General features: G+C 62.7%; 2 protein-coding genes across 2 annotated transcripts; one reads left to right on the top strand and one right to left on the bottom strand.

Annotated features, from left to right (window-relative positions):
• Positions 1-801: 801 nt before the first annotated feature.
• On the top strand, positions 802-4518 carry LOC112993608 (uncharacterized). The gene is made up of 8 exons (XM_026117393.2): positions 802-1207; positions 1428-1502; positions 1843-1920; positions 3167-3220; positions 3318-3353; positions 3440-3493; positions 3720-3863; positions 3987-4518. Exons 1-8 carry the CDS (start codon positions 871-873, stop codon positions 4352-4354), a joined length of 1146 nt encoding a protein of 381 aa, XP_025973178.2. The 5' UTR covers positions 802-870; the 3' UTR covers positions 4355-4518.
• Positions 4519-5042: 524 nt separating this feature from the next.
• LOC135324806 (beta-1,3-galactosyltransferase 5-like) lies at positions 5043-7173 on the bottom strand. Its single transcript, XM_064501742.1, has one exon. The coding sequence runs from the start codon at positions 6405-6407 to the stop codon at positions 5385-5387; it is 1023 nt and encodes a 340-aa protein (XP_064357812.1). The 5' UTR covers positions 6408-7173; the 3' UTR covers positions 5043-5384.
• Positions 7174-18633: the final 11460 nt, after the last annotated feature.

Raw genomic sequence — 18633 nt, 5'->3', positions numbered from 1 at the left:
CTGGGCATCGCACATCATCCCATCACCAGCCCGTTCCCAGGTTCATGGGGCAGGAGACAGCGTGGCTCTGCTCCTCCCCGCCCGGTTGCTGGCCCACGGCAGGTCGGAGGCCTTGGGGTGCCATGTCCTGGCTCTTCGTGTGCTCAGCAGATCTGCCGCGGGAACGGGGGGATCTGCACTACCCAGAGGAGCAGGGCATGGGCCCTGTCCTCGTCCCCAAACTCTGCGTGCTCAGGGGCAGCAAAGCGGCAGTGAGGCGCTTGCTCAAATGTGGTTTCTGCTGCCTTTTTTGCATTGGGCTGCAGCTGTGTGAGCCCTGGAAAGCCCGCGGCTGCCTGTTCCTTCCCTTCCCCGAAGGGCCTGCGGGCTGCTCCGCGCTCACCCCCCTGCACCCCGCTTGTGCCTGCAGGGACTGGGGGGGGGGGGGCCCGAGACCCCAACCCCCCCCCCGGGGGCGGGCTCTGCCCCGGGGCTCCGCGCCCGGGGCCGAGGGGCGGGAGCCGGCAGCCGGCGCGGGGCAGGGGGCTGCCGCGGCCGGGACTACGTTTCCCAGCGGCTCCTTCCCGGCGCTGCGAGTCGCACATGCTCGGTGCGGCGCCCGGCGCGGTGCGGTGCGGTGCGGTGCAGCGCGGCGCGGCGCGGCGCGGCTCGGGGCGCTCCCGGCGCGGCTCCCGCTGCAGCTCCCGGCGCGGCGCGGCGCGGCGCGGCGGCTCCCGGCGCCGCTCCCGGTGCGCCCCGGGCAGCGCACGCCGCGGCCGCGGGGCTGCGCCCGGCCCGGCCCTGCCGCGCCGCCCGCCCGCGGCCGAGCTGCCGCCGGCGGCCGCCCGCGCCGCGCCGCGCTGCCGTGCCCGCCGGGGCGCCGGCGGCCCCATGCCCCGAGGGCGCGCCTGGACGCAGGCGGAGATCCGCTGCCTGCTGGCGCTGGTGGGCGGCTGCGGCGAGGTGGCCCTGCTCATGGCCTCCACGTCGCGGCCCAACGAGGCGCTGTGGCGGGACATCTCCCGGGGGCTGGCGGCGGCCGGCTACAGCCGCAGCGTGACCCAGTGCCGCTCCAAGTGGAAGGCGCTCAAGCAGGCCTTCTACTCGGAGCGGGAGACGCGCCGGCAGGCCGGCCGCCACTCACCACGCGTGCCCCCGCACTACCGCGCCATGAAGACCATCTGGAAGGCGGCCGGGCGGCCCGTTTTCGGCGAGAGGCGGCTGCCAGGTGGGTCACAGCCCTCCGAACGGGGCGGCGAGCCTTCGGGGGCGGAAGGAGAGCACGCGGCTGGGCTCGTGGGGCCGCTCGGCACGGGCTCTGCACCCCCAGTCCTCGCCTTGCCAGTGTGCCGGGCTGGAGTAGAGCTGCTGCTCACTAAGAGCTTGCTCCGCACTGCCGGCTCGGTGCCCGTTCCTGCTCCTTGCCTGATCCCCTTCTCTCTTCCTAGACCGGGTGAAGTTGCCTCCCAGGAAGCGTGGGCCACCCCTCGAGGACTGCTCTCCATCCTCACCCGAGCTGCAAGGTACCCATGGGCTAGGGTGGCTGAAGTGGGGTCTGTCCTGGCTGTGGCGCGATGTTTACATTTCAGAGGGGCTAACGTGATTTTGGGGGCCTGGAGGGGAGGGTGCAGACAGCTATGCCCCTCCCTGGGTTGTTCCTCTTTGCCTCTTGTTGACCGCCGGCTTGCAGTGCTGCGCTGGGCAGCAACTTGTTGTGCTCCCTGGTTCGGGCCCGGGACCTGTCCCTGTGGCGCTTTGTCCGGGGCAGTCTGGCTCTTGTACCCCAGGGTGGCTGGGACCCCTCATCTTTGCTCCTGAAGGTCTTTTCTTCCTGTGGCACCTCCCTTGCTGTCTCTTCTGCAGAGCATGTCACCTGTGCAGATGCCCTGGGCACACCGCTGTCCCCGCCGCCGCAGTGCGCGAAGGACGAGCCTGCGAGCCGTAAGTACTGGTCTGCCCTGCCGCGCCGGGCTGCATGGCCACGACTCCAGCCCAAGCCCGCTCTGGCATGATGGGAACGTGACAAGCTTAAGGAGTGAGGGGCCATTCTCCCAGGAGGGACCAGCTACAGCGTGGTCCCTAGGCAGGGATGCTCCTGGACACAGAACGGGGATGTTGGGACTTCTCCCTCCAGAGGCTTTGACTCCAAACCAGCCCCAGGGTGTGAAGGGATGGGGAAGAGTGGGATGGGGAAGGAGGGGTCTGCAGCTCTGACCCAGCCTCGGGCACAGGGAAAATTGCTGGCTGATCGGGGGCAGGTGATGGGGCTCAAGGTCTCTAGGGGACAGCAGCCCTGATCCAGTCCAGGGGGCTCTTCTGGCTGTGCAGCAATGCAGGCATGTGACTCCTCTTCACTTTAGCAGGTCCTGGCTCCCTCCCCCTCCTCAGCAACACCATAAAACTTAGTTTGGAGAGAGTATGAGGGCCAGAGCGCAGAGTGCATGTGCCCCGGAGCTCCCCTGCCCTGCAGCATACCCAGGCACAGATCCTGCGCCTCCCTCGCTGCCCACACACCCAGACGAGTGCTTGGGAGGTTTGCCACCAACGTGATCCAGGGTACATCCCTGGGTCTGATCTGTCTAGGCAGGTGAAAGAAGCGGATGCCGTTCCCCCGAGCCTGCTTGCTAGCTGGCAAGGATTAGGCCTCCAGGGCAGAAACTGGTTAAACATCTCCCTGCAAGCACGAGCAAACAAGATCAGAAGGGTTATATCTCCGGTTGGCCCTGATCCCAGGGCACGGCACCACAGGAGTCTTTGGGAAAGCCCTGGCTGCTTCACGTCCCTCTGCCTCCCCCCTCGCTAACGCCAGGGAGTGAACCCCGGCGTCATGGCCAGCTTCCGTACTGGATAATTACATTCTGTCTCCATAAATTCCCCCTGCAGTTTCAAGTGGATGTGGGATTCTCCTTCACTCCTGTCCTAATCTGTTGTGTAGCGTTGCTGTGCGCTGCTAAACAGCTGCTGCCTTCCACCCCAGAGGTGGCTGCATTGCAGTGGTGGGTGAGTGACTCCTGCTTTTGTATCTAGCTTGTAAAACGCTTTGAGGGCCGTCAGGGCGCTGTGGAGCTGTGGCTAGGGCATGTCGGGCTGCGGGGCTGGCCGTGGCAGGCGAGGCAGACCCTGGGCTGGCTGGGCTCCCTCACAGCTCCCGTCAGACCGCACATCTCTCCCCTCTGCTCTCTCCCAGCAGCTCGTCTGGACCAAGTAGCTGGAGTGTCCCCCACTCCCTCTCCCGTACCACGTAAGGCTTTTTTTGCCCTGCTTGGCCCAGTAAGCTCCCTCAGCCCCGTGAGCAGAGGGCTGTGATGCCTGCGGTTCTGATACGGTTCTCGTTGCAGACGCTGGCCACCCGTTCGCTCCCCTTCCCCTCCTCGGTGAGTACCGCGCCTGCACCGTGCTCGCGCGCCCGGGATGGGAGATGGTCGTGCCCGCTCATATGCTGCGTTTGCCCTCGTTGCAGACTTCCACGCCACCTTCCCGCCCCTGAAGCAGGAAATCGCTGAACAAAAGGCTGGTAAGAGTCCGCAGTGGCTTCTCGCACAGTGCCGCAGGCTCGGCTTGCGGCTCGCGGGGGGATTCGGACGAGGCCCCCTGCCCGGGGGGCAGCTCTGTGCTCCCTGCCCATGGGGACGCACCTCCCGGAGGCAACGCTGGCGCTGCAGCGGGGAGGCCAGCACAGGCACAGGGTGCGGGCGGCTCTGCGACCCTTGTGCTCTCTCCATGCCAAACTGCCTTGGCAGGTTCCCCCGGCGAAACGTCCCTGGTGATGGGAGCAGGAAGCCAAGCGCTGCTGGTGGCTGCCAGGGACTCGGGCTCCCCTGGCAGGGCTGCTGCGAGTGAGCAGACAGCGGCAGGTGAAGAGGCGTCAGGCGTGAGCCTGCAAGGTGCGTCCTCGTCCCCTGCGTCCAGACAGCCACACTGTGTGCGGGGCAAAGCCTGGCGCCTTGTCGCCTCGGTGGCCGGCTCAGGGCTCGCTCCCGCTGACCCTGCGCCCCGTCTCGCTGCAGGCGCCGGCGTCGCAGGCTTGCTCCAGAGCGTGCAGCAGCTCCTGGTGCAGATCCTGCAGACGTCGCAGCAGCAGCAGGTGCTGCTGGAGAGCCTGGCCAGTGACACCGTCTCCCACCTCCACGTCATCTCCGACAACCTGGTGCAGGTGGGCGAGACGCTGCACGAACTGCTACTGCAGGCGCACGCCCACGCCGGCACCCTCCCCAGCCCGCTCGACCGCTACATCGGCCGCACGCCCCTTTTTGAGGGCGGCCCCCGGCCCCCGCTGCTCCCTGGGGTGCCCTGCTCCCCTGGCGCTCCCCAAGCCTCCCCCTGCCACAAAGAGGAGCCTCTGGGGTCCCCTGCCACCAGCTTCACCCCCCCGTGAGCACTGCTGTCCCCTGGGTGCCCGCGGTGGCCGCCCACATCCCCGGGGGGACGGCCGCCCTACGCAGTCGTTGTGCCGGTCTTTATAGCAGAGTCCCTGGATATTTGGGGCATTTGTAAAAGAGACAGATTTTAATAAAATTAAAAATAGCTTTTGTAACAGCAGCAACACTCACACAACTCTTCCCCCCCCCCGCCAGGGGGACATTCCCCTTCTCACTTTTGAGATGAGCAGAAGGGGAACTTGGCTATTTACAGCCTCCGAGAAACTCCTAGGCTGCAAACCACAGGGCAGATGTGCCTCCTCTGACCTTGCTCGCGCTCACCCACTGCCTTCCAGCTCGGCCAGGGGCCGCAGGGCTCCCTGCATCGAGGATGGGTCGTGCGGCTGTTGTGGCGTGTGGAGGCGGTAGCGGGCAGGCACAGGGCTGTGCATCACCCAAGGGAGGGGAAAGCGCTGGCAAGGAGTCAAGACCTTGGGCCACCCTGGCCTCCGTGGGTCCACATGGGGCTGGGTGGTCTGGGGAGGACTGAGGACCCTGCCCCAGAGAAGTGCCAGCCCACGGCGGGGGGTGATGCTCTGTGCTGTCCTGCGGCGCGTAGCCCTGCAGCATCCTTGGCCAGACCCATAGCCCTCTGGGGCTGTGGGAGTACTGCGCAGATGGGGACAGACCCACAACAGGGCCCATCTAGGGTCTGCCCCCTTTCTGCCGCATCCCACACTCCGGCCGCTTGCCCCGATCGAGCTGGGGGAGGAGAGGGACTGTCTGGGGAAAACTGGACGTGTGGAAGCCCTTAAGGGACTGGTGGGGCACTGCACCCATCTTGGCAGGGACGGGCTGTCCAGGTGCACGCTGCGCCCTGGCAGGGTGGGTGATGCTGTGCGCGCCTTGCAAGGCTGATGAGGTTGTGCCTGCTGTGGCCGCACGTGGCCCCAGGGCCCACCAGGACCCATGGCCAGCCCCTGGGTGATGCACCCAACAACGATCCTCCACGTGGCACCATCATGGCCGGACTCGGGCACCAGCAGGTCACTTCCACCGGCTGACCTCGAGGCTGTCGCGGCAGGCGCTGTGGGCCTGCAGCATGCTCCTCCAGGCCGCCTCCTGCTCCCGCGGGCTCAGGTGGTGGATCACCATCAGGTACCGGTAGTTGCAGACGCGCCACCGCACATTGTGCTTGGCAAAGCGGGCGCTGGCTTTCGCCCGCACTCCTGCCTCCTCCGCCAAGATGCCCACGTAGGCGTCTTCAACGGGGATGGGGCGGACACGCCGCGCCGCCTCCAGGATCTTCTCAGCCACGTCCAGGGAGAGGACGTAGCCGATGCCGCTGGCGTAGGGCGGGTACTCATCCGGGTGGTAGTCCTGCCGCGACACATACCACTTGCTGGAGGGCTCGCGGATGACCTGCCGCTTCTCCTGGGAGAACAGGGAGCCCACGTAGAGGCCGGTCCTCACCGTGTTGACCTCAGCCAGGAAGGCGGGCAGGCGATCCGTGTTCACGAAGCAGTCGTCGTCCGTCTTGAGGATGTAGCGGGGCCGGCACTTTTTGGACGCCCACTTCAAACCGTGCATGACCTTCAGGGTGAGGTTGCGGTACGTGTCCTTGTAGTTCCCCACCAGGATGTCCCCAAACTCCTGCTGTTCCCTCTGGACACCCCGGGCCACCTCTGCCTCAGCCGCCTGCCCCACCAGGAACACCGTCTGCCACCGGTTGGGGGGCTGTCCCTCCTGGGCAGCCCAGGTCCTCCTGATGACGTGCCGGGCCTCCACGTTGCCCGGTGCGGATGTCACCAGGATGAGCAGCACTTGCCCCCAGTCGCAGCGTGGGCTGGCGTGGGATCCTGCAAACAGCGAGGCGAAGTCGACACCCTGCACAGCTCCGAGACCGGGCCGCGCCAGCAGCTGCCCCCGCGGTGCCAGGCGGAAGCGTCCAGCCACTGGCCACTTCTTCTGCACGTCCCTGGCGAGGAGCAGCAGGCACCAGAGGAGGAGCAAGAGGAGGAGGCTGGCGCAGAGCAGCCTCTTCCAGCACCACCAGCGCATCTGGGCCATGAAGGGAGGCCAAGGGCATGGTCAACCGGGCCGGGGCTGAGGGAAGGGGCCACACACACCTGCCCTGTCCCAGCTCCCCGGTGCCAAGGACGGCCCTGAGCTACTGCAGCGACGCTGGAGCCCGGCTGCTCACAGGGTGGCAGGTGGAGGCGCGCCAGGTGAAACAGGGTGCCCAGCAGGGCCAGGAAAACCCGTTACCTAGCACAGTGCCACATCTCCTTCCACACCAGCTGCGCTCCCTGAGATGGAGAGAAGGGTCAGACGTCAGAGCAGGTGTCTGCTGGTCCCACGATGCAATCAGGCAGGGAAACGGGGCGTGTGATCCCCAGCCCCCGAGGCTGCAAGGGCTCTGCGCGCTCGCAGGAGCCGCGTAAATCCTGGCAGGGGAAATCAAGGCACGGAGCAGGGCCTGCACTCCCACGGCGGCAGACAAACCCTCCTCTGTGCTTCCCCCAGCAGTGCTTAGAAAGCAGCTGGCCGCTGGCCAAGGGCTCTGGCCCCGAGCCTCGGTGCTTGGGGGCCCATCGTGTGCAAAGAGCGTCGGGTTTAGCCGCCCTCGCAGGGCGATGGTTCAGCGTGAGCAAAGGCCAGCGGAGGGAGGAAGGTGGGATTCCTCTGGAAACAGCCCCGAGCCGTAAGCCGAGGGGAGGCTGCAGCGCTGCGAGCTCCCCTGCTGCACCACCGTGCTCCCCGCTCCGCCACGATGCCCATGGTAGGCGGGCTGCGAGCCGGGGGTGCCCAGCGCTCACGCCGCGCCTGGCAGCAGGGTGCTGAGCCTTCATTTCTGCTACCGGAGGGGCCCCACGTGGCTCCAGGCTGTCGCTGGGATGTGCTGGACACCAGCCTCTGGGGGAGGGCCCTGGCAGCACTGCCTTGCGTTGGAAGAGGTCCCCAGTGCCAAGCTGGCCCCAGGCAGCTGCAGAGGCATCCCAAGGCTGCAGCCTCCCTCCTCCAGCCCTGGGGCACCCAGTCCCCCGGCACAGAGGACCCCGGGCTCTGGCAGGCTCAGGGGGTCACTGGGGCAGCTGAGCAGGCTCTTCCCCTGCATGGAGAGGGGGCAGCTCCCCGGCAGGAGGAGTCTCAGCTGCCTCAGTCCTGGGGCAGCATATCTCCAGCGGGGACCCTGCAGGGTCCCCAGAGATCCTGCCCAGGGCACAGGCCGAGGACCCCTGTCAGCACCCCGCAGGTAGCGGCAGCACCACAGCTGCCCCAGCGGCTCCAGGACTGCTCAGCGCAGCCCGAGGGCAGCACACACCAGTGGGCCAGACCAGTCCACATACCCCATGCAAGGGGCATAAGCCAGCAGGACTGCACTGGGGCTGTGCCTCTGGGGCTGCCCCCTCGCTTGGGCACAGGGAGTGGGGTGCGGGGGTGGTCGCAGGGAGGGGGAAGCAGAGGGAAGGGAATGAGAGGAGGTGCAGTGCCGAGCGTGCAAGGAGCAGAGGGGCACGGCTGGTGCAGGCGGAAGGAAGCGGCAGGGAGGGGGAGAGGAGAGCAGTGGGAGCCGGGTGCAAGGGGCAGAGGCAGTGAGGAGGAGCGTGGGGAGGGGGCGCCATGGAGGGAGGGTCAGAGGGGGCTGGGTGCCGTGCGGAGGGGTGAGTGGGGGCTGGCAGTGGGGGCTGCATGCGAGTGAGCCGACAGTGGAGGTGAGCAGTTTGGGGGGTGCAATGGGGGGGTCAAGCGCAGCGGGAGGGTGCATCGGGTTTGGGGTGCAGCAGGAGGCTGGGTGCAGAGGAGGGTGCAGCGGGGCGCAGGGGTGGCAGCGGGGTTGGAGATTGGGGGTGCAGCGGGCAGACAGCGAGCTGCAGCGCTGCCCCCGCCCGGGCCGGAGTGACAGCTCGGCAGCCAATGGGAGGGATGCGGGGGAGGGGCGAGGAGGAGGCGTGGCCAGAGCGAGGTCGGCCCCGCGGGAGGGGGCGTGGCTGCTGGACGCTCTCACCCAATGGGAGGGAGCAAAGCGGAGGCGGTGCGGCGCAACCAATCAGACAGCGGGGCGGTGGGAGGGCAGGGTGCTCCCGGTGACGTCAGGGGAGGGGGATGCCCCGGGGCGCAGCGCTCCCCCCAGCGCGGGAGGCCGGTACCGGGCACCGGGCAGAGCTGCCCGGCCCTGCAGCCCCCGGGGCCGTGCGGGGACAGAGCCCCCTCCCCACTGCTGCCCTGCAGCCCCCCTGCCCTGGCTTGTGCACAGAGGGGCAGCGGGTGCCGGGCTGGGCTCCTGCCCCTTTTCTCTGCTGCTGCTGCCAGCACCTGCGTGCAGGCGCCCCATGAGCATCCCACCCGCGGAGTGCTCTCAGCTCACAGCCCGGAGGAGCAGCTGCAAGGGGAAGCGGGGCCCGCGCCGAGGCGTAACCGCGGAGGAGTGCTGCTCGGGGGGGACTCGAGATAGCCGCGGGAGTGTGTGCTCCTGGGGGGTCACCCTGAAACCACCCCTGTGCCTGCCAAAGTCCCCCAGGCTCTAGCAGCCGGCAGTTAGTCTAGGCTGGCATTGACCATCAGGAGAGCAATGCACTAGCCTAGAGGGAAGCCAGATTCATTTTAGGGCACAAGGAGGCCTTCTCCAGGCTGGAAATGGAGGCGAAAGCCCCAGCAAACCTCAGCAGGATTTCAGTGCTGCCGTCTAGTGGTTTAGGGACCACTCCTGATCCACGGCCATGCACTGAAGATGGTGTACAGCTCTTTTCCCTTGATTCTGGGCAATACGTGCGATAAGGGAGCCAAGGCACGGCAAGTGCCCTCTCCATGGCCTTCCTGCACCAAAACAGCTGCATGACCCCCCGTGAGGCCGGTGCAGTCCCCTGGGGGGAGGACGCCTCAGAGAGGATTTCTCCCCAGCTTTATCCTGCTGTGAAACAGGTCAAATCTGTACCACTTCCCAGTCGTCTCCTTCCCGCACAGCCCATCCCAGCCCAGGGTCAGGGTGAAACCCTGTGTTTAGTGGCAAGAGAAGCTGAAATGATAAAATGTTCTTACCTGCCAGCATAGGAAGCAGGAAGCCTTCTTGCTCTGCCCCCTGCCTCCAGCAGCTGCAGGCGTGCCGTGCCCTAGAGATGGTGCCGGGTGCCTGCAGGAGCGTGGTCCCAGCCCCAGACAGAAGCAGCACCAGTGGCGTGACCCAAGCAACAGCCCGGAGAGATGCTTTGGGCTGCGTGCTTTGGCTGCTCGCTTCTGCCGCTCAGTCCTGCAGCTTCCCCACTGCACCAGCAGTTCCCCTTTCCCTTCCGGCCTCGAAGAGTGCCCCACATCCCTGGGCATGCAGATGAAGCGCACGCGTACCCCTGGCTGTAGCTCAGCCCTGGCAGTACAGGTGAGCGAACCCCCGTCCATGCCCCGGCATTGCTTCACCGCCCTTCACCCCCCCCCCCCCGCCCCCCCCAGGACAGCTACGTTGAAAGCTCTGGGTGCTGCTATTAGGAGCCTGTCACACTTCTCCCAGTGCTAGTGGTTGATATTTGCACCGTGGTGCTTTCTCCCAGGCCTTCATAAGCATGTGTCCCTCTGGTCTTCTGTCAGAAGTGCTTTTGCAGAGTTTCTTAACTCTTTATAGCTGGGCTTGAAAGCAAAGCCGTGCCGAGCCCCAGCTCGGAAGGGAGTATTTGGCTTAGTGTTAGTGCACTGCAGAACAGCACTCAGCAGCTCCACATCCAGCCATCCAGGTTGAACGAAGCCACACGGTGCATACAGATGTATAACTAGCTAACATAGCAAGCAGTGTGGGAGAGGGGATCTCCGTACAAGGAGAGAAAGTTGCTTTGAACTGTATCAAGAAGTTTATTTTGATGTCAAAAAAAGTGCCCCCTAATTCACTTTTTAATCAAACAGTTCCTCCCTTTGAAGCAGATCCTCTTTGCGCTGTGGCTGACAGGCGTTCATAGAAGGCTCCGCAGAGACACAAACCTTCCCCTTGCCAGTCTCAGTAATTCTTCTCTTGCAATTGGTCTCAACAGTCCAGACCACAGCAGACAGGATGAGACGAGGAGATAAAATTCAGGGGTGGATTTCATTAGGGCCATAGAGCAGGCATGGCAAAAACCAGGCAGAGCAAAGAGATGCGAGATAGCAGGGATCCACAGTCAGAGGGACCAGCGGGGCCATGGTGCGGCTCAAGAGATTTGCAAGCTCGGTTCATCTTGAATGACTTTCTCTTCTTCTAAAAGAGAGACCGTACTTGTGGCTGGAGACTGCTTTATCTCAGAGGAGAGGAAACAGATCAGTCCGTCTGCCTCTCATGCACAGCCACGAGCTCTGGGGCTGAGCTCTGCAACCAGCATTTCCCCGGGGACTGAGAGATGCTCCCAGGCTGCCACTGGCTCCTTGGCACAAACCCGGCTTGTTCTCTGGGCCTCTCGCTTCGAGCTGCCCTGGTACGGCACAGCACAGAGGTCGCACACAGGTCCAGGCTCCAGCTCCCCCAAATCCTCCCCAGCGCGATGCCTCCTCGTGCAGCAGCGCTCGGCACAGAGCGACCGAGCTGCCTTTGAACCATGGGGCCCAGGGCATGGTCCGGGGTGGTTTTTTTGAAACAAGCCCTGTGCTTGGGCACACCTGGGATTTTCTGATTGAGTTTCGTTTGAACACCAGGCACAGGCCGACTCTTGGTGTCCGGTGTCTCTCTGGCTCTGGGAGCAGCCCAGACACATGCTCCTGGGGGTCCTCGTGAGGGGCTGGGGGTGCCCCAGCCCTCCCCGGATACGGAGGAAGCCTCCAGCTCGGATTATTCATCTTTCCCAGAGGAGACAGCTTCATTAGTTAATTAGTACAACTGTTCTCCTGGGCTTGTCTGGGATTTGCCTGTGTGCTGGCAGGAGTTTTGCTGATTCTAGGCGGGCCCTGGAGCAAAGCACCAGGAGAGGACCTGGCTCCGGTTATAAATTTTTGTGCCCAGGACACAGCCGTCTCCCTGGCTGAGCTCCGGAGCAGCCTCTGCACCTTTCCCCCGCACGGGTGACAGCACAGTCCCTTTTTTGACAGAGCCCAGGTCTCATCATACCCTTTCAGCTTGTAATGTCGCTGCCCCCGCATCTCCTAAGGCCTTTCCTGCTGAGGCAGCTGCGCTTATTATGTAACAGTGGCGATTTGCAGCGATTAGCCAAGATGCTGCTTGCTGCGAATTTGAGACAAGGGAGCAGCTTTCCAGAGCTGGCCAGTGTATGGTCCAGTATGTTTCTGCTAAATCGGAAATCTCTAGATTGCATTTGCTTGGAGTCGATGTAATTTTAGCCAAAATGGTCTTCCTAGAAATCTAGAGCCCTGGTTTTGAGTGCTTGGAGGCGGTGAAATGTCCTTATATAAAGTAAGAATAAACTGCAATATTCCCTTTGGTGTAGGCACCACTTACATTCAAAAAGAAAGATTCAACGTGATTTCTTTAATACAGCTTCCACTGAGAGCAGTGTTCATACATAACTTATTGCCTCGCACTTGGTTTTCTCAAGGGAAATTTTAGAGGTGATATTTGAGTGGGGAAATGTTTTTTATGAGAAAACTTTAATCTGCAATCCATAAAGGGAACTGTGGCTTTGAATCCCATGGAAAATGTTCTCAGCCTCCACTAACATGGTTTTATCTTCCTCTGCAGGCTTGCTTCTTAAGATAAATTTATCCAGGATCGCATTTTGTGTAACAGTTTGATTTTTGTTGGTGTGAGGTTGATTTCTCATGGGAGTAACTGCCTTAATTTCCTACCACTTGACAACGAGCGCAGCTGCACTTTGTGCTTGTAGACTTTGTTCTCGCAACCACAACCCGCACGAGCTCCTCTGCCAGCTCTCCAGCAGGGAAGTGCTGAGGCTGCCCCTTAGCCCTGGCGGCCCCCTCGGTCAACGTACAGGCCGTGGCCATCCTGGCTGTGACCACACCATCCCCCCCCCTACAATCTGGGGCATCCCTGGAGCCCCCCAGCCCCATTGGGGTGCGACCGTCAGTGTCCTACTGGGTGAAATCTGGCCCCTTCTGTGCTGGCTTTGCTGCTGCAATTTTACGCTGTTGCCAAGACCTTCCTCAAAGTCTTTTTTGGTTTGCTTTGCTGTGGTTTCACATGTAGCTCGCTGGAGTTCATCCTCTTTCCCTTGTTCTTCATTTTGACACAGCATCCCCTCCTTGAGGAATGCCCTTTCACGTCTAATCGCCTGCTCCACTCTGCTCTTTGGCCACGCTGGCTGGGTGCTGACCATGGAAATCTTGTTAAAGGATGTGTTCATTTACTGGAAGTCTCCAGCATGCTGTTCTGCGCAGTTCTCATGCTGTCCGCAAGCAGTCTGCCCTCCTGGCTAGTCTGTTAATTTCTTTTAGCAAGCTCCCTGATTTTTATGCAGTTCCCTTGATGAAGCTAAGCACGACTCGAGTGGCTTTTCCGCTCGGCAGAGCAGCTCTTCAACAGCCCTCGTCCAAATTGCCGGGGATAAAGTCCCAAGTTCTGCTCCCGCTGCGGGTTCCCCAATCAGCTGCTCCAAGAAGTGCGATTACCAAATGCTGAAAATCACAGTGCTTTGCACCTCAATGACATTTGCCCAGTCTGCCAGGGGACAGCAAGACCTCCCCATTGCCGTAGCTTCCCTCTGCCCAGCCGCTCAGGTCCCCCCAGCAGGTGATCACAGCAGCTTCTGTTAGTCACCGGGGCCATGATGCAGCCCCCCTGCTCCTGTTTCAGGGCCGGCGGCTGCCTTTGCAGCACTCCAGTCCCTGTGGACATGGATAATCTGGATGACCCATCCTGCTCAGCTCTGTCCCAGTTGCACCACACACGGATCCTGGCATGGTGCTGCCCAATGTGTGGGAACCAGGAGAGACACCCCACGGTGGCAGCAATGTAGGAACATGTGCTGAGGCTGGGCTTGCTGCATCTTTAGCTGTCCCCCACCCCTGTGCCTGGAGCTGCCTGGCTCTCGGCAAGGTCCTGTTTGCCCTGGCTCTGCACTCACTCCAGGGTGCTTGAGGGGCACAGCTGTACCCTCACGTGCTGACCCCTCACATCATGCCTGTGCCACATCTCCCCTGCACCCACCGACTGCTGCTGCACTACCTCACCTCCCCAGCTCCACTCCGGTCTGCTTCTGCACCTGATTTGCTGCCTTTTCCATTCCCATGCCCAGCTCACCTCCTCATTCCCCAGCCAAGCCCCCATGCCAGTATGCCCTTGCCCAGCATCCTGCACACTGGGGCTGAAGCTTTGAGGTGTCCCTGAAATGGGACATGGGCTGGGGATGGCGGTGGGAGGGTGAGATGTGGGACTAGGTAGTGGGGGAGAAGGAGGGGTGGGAAAGCAGGGTCTGGTTGGTTGCACTGGGGGAAACTGGGACTCTCTGCAAGCTCAGAGCTGCTCCCCCAGGACTGGTGGCAGTGGGGTCACTGTCTGTGCGGCTGAGGGATGGCCAGGGGCAGAGCAGGGCAGGCAGCTCCCAAGCCTGTGGTCTACGTGGCAGTGCCAAACGTAGGTGATGGATGGGTCCGAGCAGGCAGGGAGGTCGGGGCTTGCTACTGTGATGAGAAAATCATCGAGTGGCTGCAGGGTGTGCTGGGCAAATTGCAAAAGAATAGAGCAGCCAGGCCATTCTCCGAGCCTTTTATCATTCTCCGAGCGAGCCGAGACAGCCGTGCCTGGGCAGGGAGCAAGCTCCAGCTGCCCACCGAAACTTAGGTTGACTAGATGGCCCAAGGCAGTGGAAAGACCTGGACTTGCTGGGATCCCAGCAACGGAGCGAATACTAGGGGAGGTGAGGACCTTCTGGGGCAGCAGTGGGATCTCTGCTGCCCCGTGCTCCTTGCCAGAGGGGTCTGTGAGGAACTGGAAAGCAAACACTGAGGCAGGGGCAGAGAGGGGTGGCACATCCCAGCCTACAGGCCTGCCCCTGCGCCTGTGCAGAGGTAACCGTGCTCCTCAGGGTCCCGCCAGCGCAGTGCCCGGGCAGGGACACCCAGCCCCCAGGTAACCAAGTCTCCGGCAGCACCAATGGCCATGCTGTTACCACAGCCCTCGGGGTTAGCAAGGGGCACAGCACCCTCCAGCACCTGGAGGGACCCAAAACGCTGTCTCCCAAAGCTGTCTGGCTGCCAGGAGAGAGGCAGTAGCTCTGGGGAACACCACGTACCCCAGGTATGTCCTGAGAGAGGGGATGAGGGGACTTCTCACAGGTCCTGATGTCTCCCTGCTCCTTCCACAAGGCCTGAAGCACTTCTGTGTACCAGGGATGTCTCAGCAGGGTCCTTTTCAGGTGCTGCACGAGTCCTGGGTACTCCAGGGCAGGGATACCTCTTGCTGCTTCCAACCCTGTGCAGGACTGCCTTGCACTCGAGGATGCCTTGGAAGATCTGATTTGGGGATCAGCACCCAGCAGGACCTGGGGACAGGGCTTCCCTGCTCCCTACAGTCACACTGAGCCACTTCTTGCCCTGTAGCTCCATCACTGCTTCCTACTGGCTTAGATGTCACCTGGGACCTCTTGCCAGCCTCTGCCAGCTGCTGTCCCCATGGGCACCTGTGGGCAGGGCAAGGAGGAGGGACAGGTCCTGCCTCTGTGCACACAGCCTGCTGCAGGGCTCAATAATTCAGGCCAGGCACATTAAAGTTGCATGGTGTGCAATTGCCGTCTGCAACGACAGACTGCGTCAGTCCCACTGTCTGGCAATCCTGGCCCAGCAGACAGGGACAGGCAGCGGTGGCAGGGCCCAGGGGAGGCCCTGCAGAGAGGGCAGGATGGGGGCAATCAGCCAGAGCATCCCTGCAGCGGAGCAGGCTATTTGGAGGCAGGGCGGTGAGGGCGAGAAGGGGTTTTGGGGGAAGCCTAGACCCTGCCTGCAGCACACCTGAGGGAGCGTTGCCATGGGTGGTGCCTCCATGCCCTGCTCTTGCCTGGGCTCCCATTGCAGCCAGACGCTGAGGTCCTTCCTGGCCAGCTCTCTCCCCACCTCCCTGCAGCCCCTGGCCCCTATGGGTCTCAGACCCTCCATCCCTTGCCAGTGAGGGAAGAGGCAAAGCTCCTCAATGGTGAACTTTGGGGACTGGCTGTTTTGGGGAGCAGGTTGCCATGGGGACGTCAGATGTACCTGGTTGTTATAGGGACACCGTTGCCATGGTTACAAGGTTGCTATGCCTGGGAGAGGCAGGGATGGAGTATCAGGAAAGCTGTTTGCTGTGGCGGGGGGGGGTAGGAGTCACGGGGACCCAACTGGCTGAGAGCCCAGCCTTTGCCCGGAGTCACCTGGGAGAGCACCCTCGCAGAGACAAGATGCTGCGGCAGGGCTGGAGACCAGGGGAGATGTGCTGATGAGGCTCACGCATTCCTCTGGGATGGATGAGCCATTGCTCCTGGGCAAGGCAGAGGGGAGCCGTGGAAGAGGGCTACAGACTGCCTCAAGGAGGAAGACAGGGCCCTGGGGCGCATTCCTACCAGGGCTAGGTAGGAGACATGGTGCCATGTACCCTAGGCTGGGCTTCCTGCGGAAGAGGGTGCTCTGGCCTTCTACCCTCGCCCTCGGGACATGCACTGAATATGGTGACGTGCCCGATGTCAGGGGCCATGCTGCAAGGCCAGTTTGGGCACATCCTGCTCCTGAAACCCTGCAAAGCGTGTCCCTGCAGGGTTGCTGCCTGCAAGATGTCTCTGGTTCTGCAAAGCTGTGTTTGTGCCCCGCTGGGTCCAGCAGGGAAGTGGGAATGGGTGATTCCTGGCTTCCAGTGGGGCAGCACTGTGCTGCCCGGGGAAGGGGACAGGCTGCTGCAGGGGCCAGGGTCCTGGGCTGGGCTCGCACAGAGCACTTGGATCTTCCCCGTGCTCCCTGGACAAGCTCCCTCCCTCGGAGCCCGCTCAGCCGCTAAGCCCATCCTTGAGATGAAAAATGGAATTGCAGGTTTAATTAAAACGAGAGCAAGCACCAAGCCGCCTTAGCAGCCTGGAGAAGCAAGCCAAGCAAAGCCTGTGCATGGCTCCTTGAAGCTCCACCGGGCTCCTCCGCCAGAGCCCAGCTCCCCAGTGGGATGCCTGATGCAGGGAAGCCCACATGTGCTGAGAGCCCCAGCGTGGTGCCTGGAGGACCTGGGAGAGCTGACCCTGCTGTTGTTCAGGGTACTCTGCTCCCTACGGCTCTGTGCCAGGCCCTAGGAGCTGTCCTGACCCCCAGACTGTGCAGCATGTGTCCCTATCTGTGCCCAAACCACTCTCTTTCAGCTCCTAAGAGCAGCCCAGTGCTGGGCACTTGCAGCATGTTTGGACCTCGGGAGGTGCTGTGTGCTCCCAGCAGAGCATCCTCTAGCCTGGTACTTCACGTGATCATGAGATAACTCATGGACATCGTGTCCCAGATTGGCTGCCCGGCTGCTGGAACAGCAGCAGGGCATGCTTATGCCACCCCACACCTGCCGTGGGGCAGGCCTTGGGCTTCACAGCTGGCTGCAATGGGAAAACGCTACCACAGCCACGCTTCTTGCCTGATGCTCTCTAGGCTCTGCTATTGTAGGGTCTGCACTAACATGCCAGCCGAGGTTTTGTGCTTCACAGCCAGAGTGGTGGGCTGCGGGGGGTGGAAGGGGTAAGGCTGCTGTGTGGAGCACTGACCTCGCCACAAAAACAGGGTGCTTGAGTGCGGGACCACGAGCTGGGCTGGTGAGCCAGGCTGGGGTGGCCAGGCCCCATGCTTGGAGTGCACCGCACTTGAGTGTGTTGTTCACGTAGAAGCTGTTTTGAAAGCTGAGTTCCTCATCCTCTGGGGGCTGCTACTGCCAAGGAGATGCAATTGGACTTGGTGAAGTGAGCAATGTTTTTAATTAAAAATTAATCCTTAATCGGTGGCCTGGCTGGACCAGACACCGCATTTTGCATGGCAGAGGAAGGGCTGGAGGGTGATCTCACTGTGAGGGGGAGGCGGTGGGTGCAGACAACCTGTCTGTCCCCAGGCTCCCTGTGCGCAGTGACAAGAGGCAAGAACAGACCCTGCTGCTGTCCTGGCCGTGCAGAGCTGCCCAGCAAAACTCCGTGTCGGGGCTCATTCCCCATAGCCACCTCACACCAGGCAGTTGCTGCTTCAAACTGAAGCTGCCCAAACTGCAGGGCTTCGTGGTGCTGGGGAGCCTGGGCCCGACCTGCTCGAGCCATGTGTGGGGATGCCCCGAGTAAAGGCTTGAGCCTGCTGTAGCTGCTGCGGGCACAGAGCTGTGGGCTCCCAAGCCCTGGGCACGGGCTGAAGGGCAGGATCGCAGCTGGTGGCCACAGAGAAGGGACACAGGCAGGGACACCCCCTTGCAAGCCTGGGGGTGGGCAGTACAAGCCAGACCCCTGTCATCAGAGAGCCGGGCAGAGGACAAGGCACAGTAGGGACCGAGGGAAGGAGGTGCCAGCCTGAGACAGATGCTTGCAGGAGGCTGTGGTCCTCACCAGGTCAGCCCCCGTGCTGTTCCAGCCGTCCCCATACTCGCTGTCCCCACCACCTGCCCCCCAGTTCCCTGAGCCAGCTCCGGTCTGGCCAGCTGGGGCCCAGCTCCTAAGCAGCAGGTTTAATTAGATTGCAATCCTATTACGGAGCTGCCTGCCCGCCTGCGGTTGCTAATCCTGTTAGGCATCCGGTAAATCTCCTTGCTCTGGGCTCTGTCCCTGGAGGGGCGGGGAGGGGGCAGCTGGCAGGTGGCCCTGCTGAGTCAGGAGGGGAGCGCCAGGGCGCAGAGCCTTGCTGGGGGGGCACAGGAACAGGACTGGCCCCAGAAGGTCCCTGTGCGGTTGGGAAGAGCCCAGGGGTTTGCAGTGATCCCGGAGGGAACCAGGCTGGTGGGGAGTCTGTGTGTTTGTGTGCAGGGGCCCTTCCCGGCTGGGGTAGGGGGTAGACCTGCCCTCTGCAGCACGCGTGCTCCCTCATGGGCTGGTGCCCCCGGTGCTGGGCCCTGCAGAGTACGGGCCTCTTGGGCACATCCGTCTCTGCAGTGCTTTCTGCCTCCCCAGCCATGCTGCCTGGCCCCAAGCACTGGCCCCATTCCTGCCTTCAGGGCCTGTGTGCGGGCCAGGGTGCAGCAGCACAAATAGGAGACCTGCATTTGCAGCTGCTTGGCCCTGCTGGTGCTGGCCATGGCCCTGCACCAGGTGATGTCCGGGACCTCTGCACAGCCCCTGGTGCCCAGGCACATGAGGCCAGTGGTGGTGAGCGAGCGGAGGCGCAGGAGCAGGGTGGAGATGCCCCATCCGTGAGCCACATGCAGAGCCCAGGTGTTCACCAACGTGTCATGGTCTTCACCAGCTCTGGCCAGTGC

The sequence above is a fragment of the Dromaius novaehollandiae genome, chromosome Z (assembly GCF_036370855.1).
Source record: "Dromaius novaehollandiae isolate bDroNov1 chromosome Z, bDroNov1.hap1, whole genome shotgun sequence".
NCBI classification, from domain to species: domain Eukaryota; kingdom Metazoa; phylum Chordata; class Aves; order Casuariiformes; family Dromaiidae; genus Dromaius; species Dromaius novaehollandiae.
Note: the sequence above shows the minus strand (reverse complement) of the source record. Positions and strands in the feature narration are given on the sequence as shown.